Below are 19,012 nucleotides of genomic sequence, written 5' to 3' on the forward strand. Positions count from 1 at the left end.
GGCTAGAACCCGTGTCCCCTGCATTGGCAGGCAGATTCTCAACCACTGCACCACCAGGGAAGCCCAACGTTTCCACTTTAGTAACCATGAGTTTGTTTTCGAAGTCTCTGAGTCTGTTTCTGTTTTGTATATAAGTTCTTTGTATCACTTTTTAAAAAACTTCCACAGATAAGTGATATCATATTATGTTTATCTTTCTCTGTCTGACGTACTTCACCTAGTATAATATTCTCTAGGTGCATCTATGTTGCTGCAAATGACATTATTTCATTCTTTTTTATGGCTGAGTAATATTCCATTGTGTGTGTGTGTGTGTGTGTGTGTGTGTGTAATTGCACATCTTCCTTATCCATTCCTCCATCAATGGACATTTAGGTTGGTTCCATGTCCTGGCTATTGTAAATAGTGCTGCAATGAACTTTGGGGTACATGTATCCATGAGGTTGATATAGCAGTCTTTATATATATATATATATATATATATATATAAGGATTGTTTTAAGTTGCTTGTCTTTTAATTTCAAATGCACTTTCAGTATCCTGCATTTGTACTCTCCTTTTCTCACGATTGCTGGTTTTGATAGCATATTTGTGTGTGGATGATTTCCTTCATTTACTGTATGCTTGCATTTACCAGTGAGCTTTCCCATTTGTAATTTTCTTGTTTCTATTTGTGGCCTTTTCTTTTCCACGTAGACAAGTTCCTTTAGCATTTGTTCTAAAGCTGGTTTGTTGGTGCTGAATTCTCTTACTTTTGCTTGTCTATAAAGATTTTGATTTTTCTGTCAAATCTGAATAAGAGCCTTGCTGGGTAGAGTAACCTTGGTTGTAGGTTTCCCCCTTTCCTCACTTTAAATGTATCATGCCACTCCCTTCTGGTCTGCAGAGTTTCTGCTGAAAAATCAGCTGATAAGGTTATGGGGGTTCCCTTGTATGTTATTTGTTGCTTTACGCTCATTGCTTTTATTATTTTCTTTGTCTTTAATCTTTGTGAGTTTGATTAATATGTGTCTCTGCGTGCTCCTCCTTGGGTGTATGCTGTATAGGACTCTCTGCACTTCCCGGACTTGAGTGATTGTTTCCTTTCCCATGTTAGGGAATTTTTCAGCTATAATCTCTTCAAATATTTTCTCAGGCCCTTTCTCTCTCTTTTCTCCTTCTGGGACCCCTATAATGCGAATGTTTGTGCATTTAACGCTATCCCAGAGGTCTCTGAGACTGTTCTCATTTCTTTTCATTGTTCTTTTCTTTATTCTGTTCCACAGCAGTGATTTCCACCCATCTGTCTTGCAGGTCACTTGTTCGTTCTTCTGCTTCATTTATTCTGCTATTGATTCCTTCTAGTGTATTTTTCATTTCAGTTATTGTATTGTTCATCTCTGTTTGCTTGTTCTTTAGATCTTCTAGCTCTCTCTTAAACATTTCTTGTATCTTCTTGGTCTGTGCCTCCATTCTTTTTCTGAGATCTTGGATCATCTTTACTATCATCTCTGAATTCTTTTTCAGGTAGGTTGCCTATCTCCACTTCACTTAGTTGTTCTTCTGGGTTTTTATCTTGTTCCTTCGTCTGGAATGTGTTTCTCTGCAGTCTCATTTTGTCTAACTTTCTGTGGTTGTGGTCTCCTTTCCACAGGCTGCAGGATCATAATTCTTCTTGCTTCTGGTGTCTGCCTCCTGGTGGGTGAGGTTGGTCCAGGTGCTTGTGCAGGCTTCCTTGTGGGAGGAACTGATGCCTGCTCGCTGGTGGGTGGAGTTGGGTCTTGTCCCTCTGATGGGGAGGGCCACGTCAAGGGGTGTGTTTAGCGGTGACTGTGAGCTCAGTAAAACTTTAGGCAGGCTGACTGCTGATGGATGGGGCTGTGTTCCCCATCACTGGTTTTTTGGCCTGAGGGGTCCCAGCACTGGAGCCTGCAGGCTGTTGGCCAGGTCTCAGTGCCCAAATGACGACCTCCAGGAGAGCTCATGCCAATCAATATTCCCTGGGGCCTCTGCCACCAGTGTCCTTACCCCCACAGTGAGCCACAGCCAACCCCACCTCCCCAGGAGACCTTCCAAGACCTGCAGGTAGGTCTAGCTCAGGCTTCTATGGAGTCATTGCTTTGTGCTGGGTCCCAGTGCACATGAAATCTGTGTGCATCTTCCAAGAGTGGATTCTTCATTTCCCCTAGTCTTGTGGAGCTCCTGCACTCAAGCCCCACTGTCCTTAAAAGCCAGATGCTCTGGGGGCTCCTCCTCCCAATGCAAGACACTCAGACTGGGGAGACTGACATGGGGCTCAGAACTCTCACTCCTCTGGGTGATCCTCTGCGATATAATTTTTTTTCCAGTTTGTGAGTTGCCTACCCAGTGGGCATGGGATTTCTTCTTCCTTTTTTTTTTTTTTTTTTTTTTTTTTTTTTGCCATGCCATGCAGCTTGCAGTATATCAGTTCCCTGACCAGGGATTGAACCCAGGCCATTGCAGTGAAAGCACAAAATCCTAACCACTAGGCCACCAAGGAACTCCCTATGGGATTTCTTTATATCATGAAAGTGCTACTCCTAACATCTTGTTGTGGCTTCTTCTTTGTCTTTGGATGTAAAATATCTTTTTTGGTTGGTTCCAGTCTTTTTTGTTGATGGTTGTTCAGCAGTTGGGATTTTGGTGTTTTCGTGAGAGGAAGTGGGCTCAAGTTTTTCTACTCCACCAGTTTGTCCAGAATCAAGGGGCTGCTTTTGGTTTGGGTGCTTGCTGCCTCTTTCCTTAGTGTGTGCTGGCTGTTATCCCCTTGATATGGTGTGTGTAGGTGCAGCAGCCCCGCGCACGCTTCTGGTTCGGTGGGGGCAGCAATTGGTGTCTGTTCACCGCCCATGTGTGCTCTCCATCCATTGTTAATTTCTTCTTTTATTTTTTCAGGTAGGTTGCCTATCTCCACTTCACTTAGTTGTTCTTCTGGGTTTTTATCTTGTTCCTTCGTCTGGAATGTGTTTCTCTGCAGTCTCATTTTGTCTAACTTTCTGTGGTTGTGGTCTCCTTTCCACAGGCTGCAGGATCATAATTCTTCTTGCTTCTGGTGTCTGCCTCCTGGTGGGTGAGGTTGGTCCAGGTGCTTGTGCAGGCTTCCTTGTGGGAGGAACTGATGCCTGCTCGCTGGTGGGTGGAGTTGGGTCTTGTCCCTCTGATGGGGAGGGCCACGTCAAGGGGTGTGTTTAGCGGTGACTGTGAGCTCAGTAAAACTTTAGGCAGGCTGACTGCTGATGGATGGGGCTGTGTTCCCCATCACTGGTTTTTTGGCCTGAGGGGTCCCAGCACTGGAGCCTGCAGGCTGTTGGCCAGGTCTCAGTGCCCAAATGACGACCTCCAGGAGAGCTCATGCCAATCAATATTCCCTGGGGCCTCTGCCACCAGTGTCCTTACCCCCACAGTGAGCCACAGCCAACCCCACCTCCCCAGGAGACCTTCCAAGACCTGCAGGTAGGTCTAGCTCAGGCTTCTATGGAGTCATTGCTTTGTGCTGGGTCCCAGTGCACATGAAATCTGTGTGCATCTTCCAAGAGTGGATTCTTCATTTCCCCTAGTCTTGTGGAGCTCCTGCACTCAAGCCCCACTGTCCTTAAAAGCCAGATGCTCTGGGGGCTCCTCCTCCCAATGCAAGACACTCAGACTGGGGAGACTGACATGGGGCTCAGAACTCTCACTCCTCTGGGTGATCCTCTGCGATATAATTTTTTTTCCAGTTTGTGAGTTGCCTACCCAGTGGGCATGGGATTTCTTCTTCCTTTTTTTTTTTTTTTTTTTTTTTTTTTTTTGCCATGCCATGCAGCTTGCAGTATATCAGTTCCCTGACCAGGGATTGAACCCAGGCCATTGCAGTGAAAGCACAAAATCCTAACCACTAGGCCACCAAGGAACTCCCTATGGGATTTCTTTATATCATGAAAGTGCTACTCCTAACATCTTGTTGTGGCTTCTTCTTTGTCTTTGGATGTAAAATATCTTTTTTGGTTGGTTCCAGTCTTTTTTGTTGATGGTTGTTCAGCAGTTGGGATTTTGGTGTTTTCGTGAGAGGAAGTGGGCTCAAGTTTTTCTACTCCACCAGTTTGTCCAGAATCAAGGGGCTGCTTTTGGTTTGGGTGCTTGCTGCCTCTTTCCTTAGTGTGTGCTGGCTGTTATCCCCTTGATATGGTGTGTGTAGGTGCAGCAGCCCCGCGCACGCTTCTGGTTCGGTGGGGGCAGCAATTGGTGTCTGTTCACCGCCCATGTGTGCTCTCCATCCATTGTTAATTTCTTCTTTTATCATTTCCTGCCTTCTAGGTTATTGTTTAGTGTTCTGTTTTGTCTCTGATATTACTTTATTAAGTATCCTCTTTGATTTTTAAGTGTTTGTTCTGCGGTTTACACTATGCATCTTTAACTTATGATCATAAATGTAATCGAATTTGAGTAATATTACACCACTTTAACAGTATACTTCCATTTCCCCTCCTTTGTTTTTTAGTGCCACTGTTGCCACACATTTTACTACGGTAGTATTTTAAGCCCCACAATATGTTGTTATTATTTTTGCTTTAGATAATCATTTATCTTTTAAAGAAATTTAAACATGAAAAGTCTTTAATATGCAACCTACATTTTTATCATTTCTATCACTGATTCCTTACACAGACCCAAGTTTCCATCGGTGTCACTTTTCCTTTTGACTGAAGAGCTTTCTTTAATGTTTCTTGTAGTATAGATCTTCTGGTTATACATTTTCTAGGTTTTTGTTTGTCTGAAAAAAAAAATCTTTATTTTACTTTCATTTTTGAAAAGTACTTTTGCTGGATATAGAATTCTAGGTTGCCAAAATTTTTCTTTCAGCACTTTAAAGATATTCTTCCTCTTTCTTCTGCCTTGCATTATTTTTGATGAGAAGTCTGCAATCTTTCTTATGTTTGTTCTCCTGTATTTCCTGACTGCTTCTAAATTTTTCTCTTTATCAATGGTTTTCAGAAATTTGATTATGATGGACCTTGGTGTATTTTTCTTTATTGTGTGTTTTCTTTATGGTGCATTTTCTTTGTGGTGTGTTTAATCCTACTTGGGGTAGCATACTTGAACTTCTTGATTCTGTGGGTCTATAATTTTCTTTAGATTTAGGAAGTTTGGGGCTATATTTATTCAAATACTATTACATGCACACACACACACATACAAAATTAGAGAACTCCAATTTCACTTATGTTAGACCACTTGATATTTTCCCACAGGTTGCTGAAACGCTGTTCATTTTTTTAAAATCTTTTTTTCTCTGAAAATTGCCTCCAGGCAAAATAACAGAGATCCTGGGGCTCATCTCATTGCTTCCCTTCTCTCAATCTTGCACTCCTTTTGAGCCAGTGGCTAAAAGCATTTTTCTACATATTTTCATCAATTTTCTATTTGTTTATAGTGGTATGGCTAGTTTCACAATGTCAGAAGAAAAGGTTTTCACTTTGCTTTTTGCACTAACAATATATTCTGGAAATCATTCTATATCATTTTACAAAGATCTTTCTTTGTAGCTTCATAAAACTCCATTGTATGTGTACATATCATAGTATATTCAACCAACTATAGTTTTACGTTTAGGTAGCTTTCAGTCTTTTTGCAATTACAAATAATGCTGTAATGAATAACCTGGTCCATGTATGTATTTTCATAATTTTTGAGGTGTATATTTAGGGTAAATTTCTAAAAATGTGATTGCTAAGTCATAGGGCAAGTGCATATGTAGTTCTGTTAGATATAACTATTTCCCTATATTCAGATTGTACCATTTTGCATTCCAATAGATGAGAATGTTTATTTTCCCATAGCCTCATCTATGGAATATGTTGTCAAGCTTTTTAATTTTTGCCAATCTGATCAGTTTTTAAAATCTCAAAATCATTTTAATTAGAATTTCTCTCATTACTGTTGAAGTTAAATACCTTTTCATATGTTTAAGAGCCAGTTTATCTTTCTAAAAAGTGTTCATGTTTTATATTCATTATTCTATTTTCTATCTTCTAGATTTTTTTTAGTATTTTGTCTTTTAGAAAGCTATTTATATGTTTAGCGATATTAGCCCTTTGTCCAAGATACAAGTTGCAAATATTTTCTCCTAGCTTGTCATTTGCCTTCAACTTTGTATATGGTATTTTTGCACTGCAATGTTTTTCCCCCTTTATTTTTATGTAACCAAATGAATCAGTCCTTTTCTATATTGCACTTAGGTTTTGAGTCATAGTTCCACACTCAGGTTGTAGAAAAATCCATCCGTTTTCTTCTAGTACTTGTATGGTATTTTGGTTTGTACATTTAGATCCCTGATCTATATGGACTTTATTCTTGTGTGTGCTGAGGTATGGAACTAATTTTATCTTTTTTTTCTTTTTTTTCTAAGTGGCTATCCAGTTGTCCCAGTACTGCTTATTAAAAACTTCATCCTTGTCTCGGTGATTTGAGATTGCATCTATATCATGTACTAAACTTCTATATTGGCCGGAAGGTTTTAAAGATCAGAAAGTCACACTTCTTTCTCACTCAAAGTTATCATTATATATTGAAGTCAATTACTTCATTTAGAAATATAACTCAGCCGTACAAGGCTACCTGTTTCAAAAAATTGATAATAATTTAGGTAACAATATAATAGCATGCTGGGGAAAAATTAAACAAATTTCATCTTGGGATGAAATTGGGATATTTTCATATGGACAAATTTAGCAATTTTTTGCGGGTAGTTTCCTGGCATATTTAAGCTTTGTGGTATAATAAACAGTAATAGTACTGATGTGATCAAGACTAGAAGAGATTATCACTCAAATGGAAGGGAGAAGTAAACCTCTTTTTTTTTTTTTTGCTTAAACTTTGACCTCTAAATCACTGATCGTAGTTCCAAAATATTTTAATAAAATAATTTCTTATTCTTAAGGTTCATAGATCATCTTTTCAAATCAAAGTATGCAAAATATTTTCTCACTTAAATAAACTTCAGATGAACTTCACGGAAATATTAAGGCTAAACCATTCAGCTTCCACCAAATCCTTGAATATCCCACCTGTCTGAATTGTGGTACATGTTGATCTATAGATTATCTGTTTTTATATAATTTCTCCTTAAATTATCCCTTAATTTGACCTTAGGATGTTCCTCAAATTGGCAAATTAGATTGAATTCAAAGATTACTAGATGATATTTAGGCTTTTAGGGGATAATACATATGTTTTTCCTTGAATTCATTAATTTAATAGTATCATGAATAAGATTTTCTGATATTATTAATCCTCTTGGAATAAATAATATTAGGTAATTACCTAATATTTAAAAAATAATATTAGGCAATACTTATGGAGAGCTTCTCTGTGCCAGGCAAGGCCATTTTCATGGGCATGTGAACTGTGCAGTCATACTGGTTCCCAACCTCAGAAGGGCCCTGCATTTGGTTTAATGCTCTGCTGTCATCATCTTGAAATTGTAGTAATATTTTAACAGGGAGCCCCCTGTTTTCATTATGTGCTTGTCCCGCAAATTATGTAGCCAGTCCTGGTACCAAGCACTGTGTTTAGCAAGAAGAGTATATAATTTTATATATATATATATATATATATTTTTTTTTTTTTTTTTTGCGGTACACGGGCCTCTCACTGTTGTGGCCTCTCCCGTTGCAGAGCACAGGCTCCGGACGCGCAGGCTCAGCGGCCATGGCTCACGGGCCTAGCTGCTCCGCGGCATGTGGGATCTTCCCGGACCGGGGCACGAACCCGTGTCCCCTGCATCGGCAGGCAGACTCTCAACCACTGCGCCACCAGGGAAGCCATTTAATATATATTTTTGAAAGATTCTTCAGGTTTCCACATGTGAAATGGAGTTTAGGGAAAGCAAAAGAGGAAGTAAGAAGACCAGAGAGGAAGCTGACAGTATTTAAGGTGACTTTGTCTCAGGTGGTAGGGGTAGAGGGGAAAGTAATTGATAGATTCAAAGTATATTTTGGAGGTAGTAAGCATTGACATGAACTGGTAATGAATTAAATGTTGGAATGTAGAAAAAGATGTTAAGGATGACCTGAGAATTTTTTACTAGACTAGAAGTGCCCATTATTAGATGAGGAACATTGGAGACAGAACATTTTTGAGGTGTGGTTAAGAGTTGGGTGTGACATTATGCTAAGTGAAAGAAGCCAGATACAAAAGGCTATGCATTTTAAAAAAATTTTTTTAATTGAAGTATAGTTGATTTACAGTGTGGCAGCAGAGTGACTCAGTTACACACATATACATTCTTTTTTATATTCTTTTCCACTATGGTTTATCCCAGGAGATTGGGTATAGTTCCCTGTGCTATACAGTAGGACCTTGTTGTTTATCCATTCTATATGTAGTAGTTTGCATCAACCAACCCCGAACTCGCAGTCCATCTCTCTCTCTCCCCCTACCCCTTGGCAACCACGAGTCTGTTCTCTATGTCTGTCTGTGAGTCTGCTTCTGTTTTGTAGATAAGTTTATTTGTGCCATTTTTTAGATTCCACATAATAAGGGATATCATATGGTATTTGTCTTTCTCTTTCTGATTTAGTTTGATAATCTCTAGTTTCATCCATGTTGCTGCAAATGGCATTATTTTTTTTTTTTTTTTTTTTTTTTTTTTTTTTTTTGTGGTACGCGGGGCGGAGCACAGGCTCCAGACGCGCAGGCTCAGTGGCCATGGCTCACAGGCCTAGCTGCTCCGCGGCACGAACCCGTGTCCCCTGCATCGGCAGGCGGACTCTCAACCATTGTGCCACCATGGAAGCCGTATTTTGTTCTTTTTTATACTGTGTAATATTCCATTTTATATATGTACCACATCTTCTTTATCCATTCATCTGTCAATGGACATTTAGGTTGTTTCCATGTCTTGGCTATTGTGAATAGTGCTGCTATGAATATAGAGAGGCATGTATCTTTTTTGAATTATAGTTTTGTCCAGATATACGCCCAGGATTGGGATTGCTGGATCATATGATAATTCTATTTTTAGTTTTCTGAGGAACCTCCAAACTGTTTTCCATAGTGGATGCACTAACGTACATTCCCACCGACAGTGTAGGAGGGTTCCCTTTTCTCCACACCCTCTCCAGCATGCGTTATTTGTAGACTTTTAAATGATAGCTGTTCTGACCGGTGTGAGGTGGTACCTCATTTGCAGCTTTGATTTGCATTTCTCTAATAATTAGTGATGTTGCGCATCCAAAAGGCTATGCATTTTATAATTCCCTTTTGTGTGAAATTTCTAGAAAAAGGAAAACTATATAGAAAATCGATCAGTGGCTACCTGAAGCTGGGGGTGAGAGCAAGGATTGACTGCAGACAGGCATGAAGGATTTGGGGGGTTGATGGGAGTATTCTAAAATTGGATTGTGGTATTGGTTGTGTAACTGTATAAAATTGCTAAAAATCATTGATTGTCCAAGTGAGCTGTATGGTAAGTACAAAGCTGTTAAAAGATTAAAATAAAAGATTGAGATACCGGTGATTATGTCAAGGAGTACTATTATTATTCCCATTTTATAGATAAAGAAAATAAAAGTTAAAAATAAAAGCTTCATGGTTACATAGCTACTAAGTATAATGTCCAGTATTGGAACTCAAGTCTTTTTGACACTAAGGCCTCACTGTTGAACACTATAATAGGTTCACTTTCTATTTTAAAATTGTTTGCTGCATCTTGTTGATCTAAGGCTCTCTTGGAATTATAAAACAGAGAGGAAAGAAGATAGAGACTGGAAAATTCCATTGATCCTGTACACTGATACTTCCATTTCCCCTGGATATAGGTGACAGCAAGTTTTATGTCCAGTGTGAGTTATATTACCACACCTTGCTTGGCTCTTTGGCAAGCTATGTTTTCTCTTTCAAATCATTAGGTTAAGAAATAGTTTCACTAGCGCACTGGTAGCTTAAAAGACTGACTGTATCTTCCAAAAATGCTTTCTCCTAGGGAAAATGGATACAAACGAATATATATAGTCCTTGCTGCATTTAATGATTACTATGCCATTAGCATGAAGATTGCTATATTAATAAGCCTTAAGTATGGGGAGATGTTGGTCAAAGGGTACAAATTATCAGTTATAAAATGAATGAGTTCTGGAATCCGATGTACAACATGGTGACTATAGTTAACAATATTGTAGTGTAACTTGAAATTTGTTAAGAGTAGGTCTTAAATGTTCTTACCACACACCTTAAAAAATGGTAACTAGGTGAGGTGATGGATGTGTTAACTATATTGTGTTGATCATCTCACAATATATACATATATTAAATCATCATGTTGTACATCTTAATTTATATAATTTTGTTTGTCAATCATACTTCCATAAAGCTGGGAAAAATTAAGCATCAAGTGCCTACTATGCTAGTCACTGAGGAGGCAAGTGATAATCAAAACAGGCATGGTCTCTGCCTTCTTGTAGCTTTATTTTTTTAGTGGGAGAGGCAGGCACTATGCTTAAACAAAATATAATTATAAAATTTTAAATTGTGCTAGGTTCAATAAAGGAAAATATAAGGTTCTCTGTGGGAGCATAACAAAGGATCCTGGTTTTAAGTGGGGCCTAAGGAAGACCTCTATTAGGAAACAACATTTAAACTGAGACCTGAAAGATTTGTAGAAATAAGCAAAAGCAAAGGGAAGGAAGGGAAAGAAGCTTTCCTAGGAGAAAAAAGCATGAAGAGCTTGGTTGACGACCACACTGAACGCAGTGTAATAAAATATTGAGAGAAGGGGAAGGCTTGAGAACTTGGATACTATGCAAAGGATTTGGTATTTTATTTCGGGAGTAGTGAGTGAGATGCTGCTGAGAAGTTTTGAGCTGGAGAATCTTCTGATTCGATTAAAATTTTAAGATCACTCTTGCTACTGTAAACAATGGATCCAAGGAGGGTTCTGCTGGCTTATGAAGAGCTCTTAGGAAAACTATGGGCCTTATTGTTAAAGGGAAAACTACTTCAGCTTTTAAAAGCTAGTTTTTGAAAACCAGAATGTCAGTTAAGTGATGGTGAATAGGGAAAAAATGATTGATAAATTGGTATGTCTGAAAAACCTACTAGATCAGTGCTTCTCAAACTTTCATGTACATTCAAATCACCCTGGCTTTTTGTTAAAATGCAAATTCTGATTCAGTAGGTCTGGAGTGGGGGTATTTCTGCATTTCTAACAGCTCCCAGGTGATGCCCATGCCATTGGTCCTTGGCTCACACTTTGAGTAGCAAGTGGCTGGGCTACTATATATGTTCTAAATTCTATATTCTATGTTCTATCTTCTAATACCTATCAGCCTTCTTGGTGGTATGGACAATTGTCAAATTTGAGTATTTAAAACTGGAGGTTTGGGCTTCCCTGGTGGCGCAGTGGTTGAGAGTCCTCCTGCCGATGCAGGAGACGCGGGTTCATGCCCCGGTCTGGGAAGATCCCACATGCCGCGGAGCGGCTGGGCCCGTGAGCCATGGCCGCTGAGCCTGTGCGTCCGGAGCCTGTGCTCCGCAACGGAAGAGGCCACAGCAGTGAGAGGCCCGCGTACCACAAAAAACAAAAACAAAAACAAAACAGAACAAAACAAAAAAAACTGGAGGTTTTAAGAGAGAAAGTATTGAGGACATGGAGAGACAGGTCAAATATGGATTTTCATCTCTTCAATAAATATCCTATATATACTTACTTCCTATATATCTATCTAACCTTGCTGCCTACCACCCTTCCTCAAGGTTCAGTTAAAATTCAGAAAGGACGATATGCAACCAAAGTGGTGTCCAAGATAAGCGTACAGAAATAGTATGAGGTTCTTTACTTCTAGTATCTAACGGGGTGATGTGCATCATTAATTAAGACTTACTGTGTGCCAGGATTTTATCTGCCTTATTTAATAAGATGGGAACTCAGGAAACCTTAGAGGGTAGTTTCTTGTCTAAGGATGTACAACTCAATTCTAACTTATATCATAGCTGACTCTCTTATTCATTATCCTAATCATTACTATTTTGTTTGACTACAATCCTAAATGCAGAAAACTTCAGGCTCTTTATTCTGTGGCTAAAGGCTTTGTATTTCTGATATCCCAATCATTTTATAAAGGTCCCAGGTGGTAAATAAAACCTGGTCTTTTTTCTTTTTCTTTTCTGTTGTTTTTGGGGGGGAGGGGAGTGAAGAGGGGGTATTATCCTTTATTAGCAATGCAACTTCTCTTTGTGGTATGCCATATGATCTTGAGAAACAAATTAATCAAGTAAAGGGAAACTTTAGAGATGCTCTCTGATTGAGGTTATGCTTGTTGGGACAAACAGAATAGAAAAATTTCACATTGCTCCCTGGTTGTTAAGAAATAAGAGCTAAGCAACAACATCCAATTTAAAAAGAAATCTGAATTGTACTTTTAAATTTCATAAAACAAAGTTAAACCAAACAGCTGGTAGCTCCTGTAGATTTTCTCTACTGAGGAAGAGACCCGCAGTTCTACAGTCTCATTTGGTAAAGATATAACTGAAATTATCAACACCTCCACAGAAATGCTAAATGCCTCGCCACAATATGGTCCAGCTAGGTAAGTTTTACCTAGTCCTCCAACAAACCAGATAACGTTGTGTCGTTTTCGGTTTGGTTTGAACCCCCTTCTTGGGATTAAAGTCAGCAGCTGAAGTGTTTAATAGGCCTTAGTTCGGCTTGAAGACTTGCAGAAAGGCCAGCTCCATCACCCTGAAGTTAGCTTTACAGCTAAGGTGGGTTTCCGATGCGCGCATACTGCCAAGGAGCTCCGGCTGTAAACTCTGGAAGGAAGCCAAAGCAAAGAAGTTCCTGGCGCTAGCGCTGGTCCCGCTCAGAGAGCCGGGCGCTGGCGCATTTTTCGTGCAGTTATTGGCTGGGACTCTGCGTGCCGCTGTCGGCCAATGAAGAAGCTGGAGATCTGGCCCCGGCCCGTCCCCTCTTGGAGCCGCGGGATGAGACAGAGACTGAATAGCCGGCGAGCAAATCAACGGCATCCAGAAAGCCATGTCCGACTCGGAGCCCAGCGCCCGAGCGTTAACCCGCTGAAAGTTTCTCAGGAAAGAAGCCGGGCCGATCTGGACCCCGCTAAGAGGAATTGCCTTTGACTGAGATGATCCCAGAGGCCTGGAGAAGTGGACTGGTAAGCACTGGGAGAGTGGTGGGAGTTTTGCTTCTTCTTGGTGCCTTGCATAAGGCTTCCGCCGCCGTCATTCGCTATGAGATCCTGGAGGAGAGAGAGAAGGGTTTCGCGGTGGGAAACGTGGTTAGGGACCTTGGCTTGGATCTCGGCAGCCTGTCAGCCCGCAGGCTCCGGGTGGTGTCCGGAGCTAGCCGAAGATTCTTTGAGGTGAACTGGGAGACGGGAGAGATGTTCGTGAACGACCGCCTGGATCGAGAGGAGCTATGTGGGACGCTGCCCTCCTGCACCATAACTCTAGAGTTGGTAGTGGAGAGGCCGCTAGAGCTGTTCAGCGCGGAAGTGGTGATCCAGGATATCAACGACAACAATCCCTCTTTTCCTACCCGGGAAATGAAATTGGAGATTAGCGAGGCTGTGGCGCCGGGGACGCGCTTTCCGCTCGAGAGCGCGCACGATCCAGATGTGGGAAGCAACTCTTTACAAACCTATGAGCTGAGCCGAAATGAGTACTTTGCGCTTCGCGTGCAGACGCGGGAAGACAGCACCAAGTACGCGGAGCTGGTGCTGGAGCGCGCCCTGGACCGGGAGCGAGAACCAGATCTGCAGCTGGTGCTGACAGCGTTGGACGGAGGAACTCCGGCTCGCTCGGCCAGCCTTCCTATCCGAATCGTCGTGCTGGACGCGAATGACAATGCGCCCACCTTCAACCAGTCCTTGTACCGGGCTCGCGTCCTGGAGGATGCACCCCCCGGCACTCGCGTCGTGCAAGTCCGTGCGACGGATCTGGATGAAGGCCCCAACGGCGAAATCATTTACTCCTTCGGTAGCCACAACCGCGCTGGCGTGCGGGAACTATTCTCCTTAGACCTTGTAACTGGGGTGCTGACAGTCAAGGGTCGACTGGACTTTGAAGACGCCAAACTCCATGAGATTTACATACAGGCCAAAGACAAGGGCGCCAATCCTGAGGGAGCACATTGTAAAGTTTTGGTAGAGGTTGTGGATGTAAATGACAATGCCCCGGAGATCACAGTCACCTCCGTGTACAGCCCAGTCCCTGAGGATGCACCCCTAGGAACTGTCATTGCTTTGCTCAGTGTGACCGATCTGGATGCTGGGGAGAATGGGCTGGTGACTTGCGAGGTTCCACCAGGTCTCCCTTTTAGCCTTACATCTTCCCTCAAGAATTACTTTACTTTGAAAACCAGCGCAGCCCTGGATCGGGAGACTGTGCCAGAATACAACCTCAGCATCACGGCTCGAGACGCGGGAACCCCTTCCCTCTCAGCCCTCACGACAGTGCAAGTGCAAGTGTCCGACATCAACGACAACCCTCCACAATCTTCCCAGTCTTCCTACGATGTTTACGTTGAGGAAAATAACCTCCCCGGTGTTCCAATACTAAACCTAAGTGTCTGGGACCCTGACGCCCCGCCGAATGCTCGCCTTTCCTTCTTTCTCTTGGAGCAAGGAGCTGAAATAGGGCTAGTGGGTCGCTATTTCACGATAAATCGTGACAGTGGCGTCGTATCATCCTTAGTGCCCCTGGACCATGAGGATCGGCGGGAGTTCGAATTAACAGCTCATATCAGCGATGGGGGCACTCCTGTCCTGGCCACCAACATCAGCGTGAACATATTTGTCACTGATCGAAATGACAATGCCCCCCAGGTCCTATACCCCCGGCCTGGCCAGAGCTCGGTGGAGATGCTGCCTCGAGGTACCTCCGCAGGCCACGTGGTCACGCGTGTGGTAGGCTGGGACCCGGATGCAGGGCACAACGCCTGGCTCTCCTACAGCCTCTTGGGAGCCCCCAACCAGAGCCTTTTTGCTGTGGGACTTCACACGGGTCAAGTCAGCACTGCCCGCCCAGTCCAGGATACAGATTCGCCCAGGCAGACTCTCACGGTCTTGATCAGAGACAATGGGGAACCATCGCTGTCCACCACCGCGACCCTGACTGTGTCAGTAATCGAGGAATCTCCTGAAGCCCGAGCTGAGTTCCCCTCCGGCTCTGCCCCCAGGGAGCAGAATAAAAATCTCACCTTTTATCTACTTCTCTCTTTAATCCTGGTCTCCGTGGGGTTCGCAGTCACAGTATTGGGAGTGATCGTATTCAAAGTTTACAAATGGAAGCAGTCCAGGGACCTGTACCGAGCGCCCGTGAGCTCCCTGTACCGAACACCAGGGCCTTCTCTGCACGCGGACGCCGTGCGGGGAGGCCTGATGCCTCCACACCTTTACCATCAGGTGTACCTCACCACTGACTCGAGACGCAGCGACCCGCTGCTGAAGAAACCAGGTGCCGCCAGCCCACTGGCCAGCCGCCAGAACACTCTGCGGAGCCTCGATCCAGTGTTCTATAGGCAAGTGTTGGGTGCAGAGAGCTCCCCTCCCGGACAGGTAAGGGTTAGCAAGTCGTCCTGGAATGATATTAATGCTTTGTGATTCCTGCATCAGTTTCAGGAAAGTATGTAGCCGCCTTTATTTTCAGTGATCAAGATGTTTTCCTAATGATGCATCCACATTTTCACTTGGCCTTTCCCAGATCAAACGTCGTGCCTTTGGGGGAGGGGGATGGCCCAGCTAGAGTGTGGTTTGTGGTCCCACACAGTGTGGAGTTAATTGACTTATCTGTGGGCACAATTCACACCCTCAGCACTCACTTGCCATAGCAACTAACCAATCCTGCTAAAGGGCCATTAAGCTATAACTCACCATCTCAGCACTCAGAGCTTACTTAGCTTGGTGTCATTTGCATTGAGTACAAGCTGATGAATACCTCTAACCAGTGGCAGCTGCTAGGAATATAAAAACTACCTCATCTGTCCATCTTTCAAATGATTGCCACATCTGCATTAAAGCTAATGGTTTGCTGATAATTTTCCTTTGACTACACAGATCCTGTACCTCATTCCCAGATGACTTTCTATGAAAGAAATAAAATTCTAGGGTCCTTTAAATTTTATTTCAAGCACAGTGCTGGAAATTATGTGGACATTACTCACAAAAAATTTTTATGTTATGATAGTAATACATGTGCATTATAGAAAATTTGGAAAATATGTAAAAGTATAAGAAAAAAATTAAAACTAATTATATTCCCCAAATCCAAAGGTAACCAACATCCATTATAAAAGTAAAAATAATCATTTATTTTGAAGATAAATCCAGACAATCCAGAAGAACATAAAGTACAAAATGAAAGTTCTTCTTGCCCAAAGTGTTATTTCCTATCCTTTCATCATTGTTCTTGGGTATACACATAGTGTGAAAGGTAGGTAAATTCATATCCTGAGAAAAAGATAAAGCTTTCATTTATTCAGGATGGTGTGCAGGTCTTTGTTTTGGAGTGAAATTAAACACACTTCCATTTGTGGGAGAACAACTGTTACTTTGTTACTAATAAGTGTATTATTGCTATCAAGCCTTGGGTTTGGCAGTTAGACACTTACCATGTATGAGTCCATGGCCAAGTTAATCTCTTTTCTAGACCCTTTTTCATATGCAAAAAGGGAGTAACAAGGGTTTTATTACATTAGTGCATGATATAATATATGCACATTGCCTAGTGTATCAAAGGTGTTAAAAAATTCTTAGCTATGACTAATATTTTTTATTAGTTCTTAACCCACTCCAAATCTTAATTAAACACACTTTAGAAATGAACAAACCTGGAGACACTCAAAGATGACAAAGTAGAGGCATAGATGGAAAGGCTAAGGAAGGATGAAAGCCAGAGAGAAGCAGCTGCTGCTTTTCTGGTCAGACTGGAAAACAACTGGCATTTTCCCATGGACAATGTTCTCAAACTTGGTTGCACACCAGAATTACCTAGGGACCTTTTAAAAATTCTGAAGCCCAGGCCACATCCCAAATGGATTAAAGCATAATCTCTTGAGATGGGACACAGGCATCAGTATTTTTTGAAGGTCCCCAAGTGATTTCAATGTGAAGAGGAATTTGCAAAGCATTGCCCTAGGACCTGCCAGTCTATCAATTAGCATGTTTTTGAAGCAAAGTGTTATTCTGGTGTTCACAGAACCAGCAGCCAGCCTTAGTGGGCCAAACTGAACTTTAAAAAAATTATGTGATGTTATTTCCCAACCTTAAAATATTATATAGAATAGCTCTAGGAGAGCATTGTAAGGAAGACATAAGGTATTTCAGTCATCTGAAGAAAAAAATCTTCCTCAACGACTGGCACCTGGGCAACTATTTCTTTAAAAATCTAGAGCTAGGCAATGGGTATGGGGTTTCTTTTGGGAATGAAAGTTTTTTTTTCTATAACTATACTATGGTGATGGTTGCATCATTTTAGTATATGTGAATATACTAAAAACCATTGAATTGTACATTTTAAAGAGATGAATCCTATGGTGTAATGGATGAATTATATATAATAATATGTAATAATTTATATATAAATAATTATTATTTATATAGCTCAATAAAGGTGTTTTAAAAATCTAGAGGGGAGAATCACATACCTGGCATAAAAAGGTCAAGTCTAGGATGTGTAGGATTCAGGCTTTATGATCTTCCAGTTCTAGTAATATAGATTGTATGCCTGTTTGTTTTGCTGTGAACTTGCAAATAAAAGGGATTGAGACCTATAAGAGGTCTAGTTCTTTGATATTAAAGGCATCAGTAAAGGACCAGTTTATGGTTACAGGGATGACAAACTGGTAGAAATATGATTTAAGATGTTATAGAAAGAGGGGCTTCCCTGGTGGCACAGTGGTTAAGAATCCGCCTGCCAATGCAGGGGACACGAGTTCAAGCCCTGGTCCAGGAAGATCCCACATGCCTTGGAGCAACTAAGCCCGTGAGCCATAACTACTGAGCTTGCGCTCTAGAGCCCACGTGCCACAACTGCCAAAGCAGGTGTGCCTAGAGCCCGTGCTCTGCAACAAGAGAAGCCACCGCAATGAGAAGCCCGCACACCGCAATGAAGAGTAGCCCCGGCTCGCCGCAACTAGAGAAAGCCCGTGCGCAGCAATGGAGACCCAAAGCAGCCAAAAATAAAATAAATAAAAAATAAATATTCTTTCTAGAAAGACCAGAGGTGGCAGTGGGGGGATCCTAGTACTGCAGTTACTAGTTGAGCTTTACACAAGTCTCCTAACCTTTCTGATCTTCAGTGTTCTCATCTATAAAATTTTCCAAAATTGTGTAAGAGTGAGAAGTAATGCATATAAAATGTATACTCAATATAAAGTACTCATATAAAGTACAAGTATTCAGTAGATATTTGTTGAACTAATAATTAGTGATATTATCATTTCACCATTTATTGAACATCCCTATGTACTAGACACTTTAAAAGATAAAAAGACACAGTCCCTGCCGCTATGGTACACAAGATACTGTAGGAGACAGACACGCACACACACCCACAAAAATGATAATGGAGATCTGTATAATACAAGAAACAACGGGAGCAAAGGAAAAGAAACACCGAAGCCTGGGGAAATCAGGGAGACTTCACAGAGGTGATGATGCTTGATCTGAAAACAAAAGGTTGAGTAGTAGTTTGTCAAATAATAAAGGGGAAAGGGGGGTAGAGAGGGACCCTTGCAGGAGATTCCATGCAGAAGGATTATGATTTTTCATTATTGCTGAACCTTAAAGTGTGTTTGTAAAACAATCTTTGCAGGAGATAAAGTGAAGCAAGTAGGCAGGAGTTAAATTTTGAGTTACCTTTACGCCATGCCAAGGAGTTTTTATTGTATTCTATATCCATGATAGTAATTGCAGAATTTTGAACTGACATAAATGTGATGTCATCAGGGTTTTTTGTTGGTTTTGGAGAGATTATTCTGGCAGCCACAAATGAAATGGATTGGGGATATTGGGACTGTAGA

General features: G+C 41.6%; 1 protein-coding gene across 15 annotated transcripts in view; it reads left to right on the forward strand.

The window, feature by feature from the left end:
- Positions 1-19,012, forward strand: part of LOC102983402 (protocadherin gamma-C4) — a 169,933-nt gene that overhangs the window by 125,090 nt on the left and 25,831 nt on the right. Inside the window, exon 1 of one of the 15 annotated variants that reach the window (XM_024123566.3) lies at positions 12,988-13,145. The exons of 13 other annotated variants lie outside the window; for them this stretch is intronic. In XM_024123566.3, the coding sequence (XP_023979334.1) occupies positions 13,116-13,145 (30 nt within the window). In that variant the 5' untranslated portion in view covers positions 12,988-13,115. One more of the 15 variants, XM_024123553.3, reaches the window with a different exon arrangement.

This window comes from Physeter macrocephalus, chromosome 8 (assembly GCF_002837175.3).
Source record: "Physeter macrocephalus isolate SW-GA chromosome 8, ASM283717v5, whole genome shotgun sequence".
NCBI lineage: Eukaryota > Metazoa > Chordata > Mammalia > Artiodactyla > Physeteridae > Physeter > Physeter macrocephalus.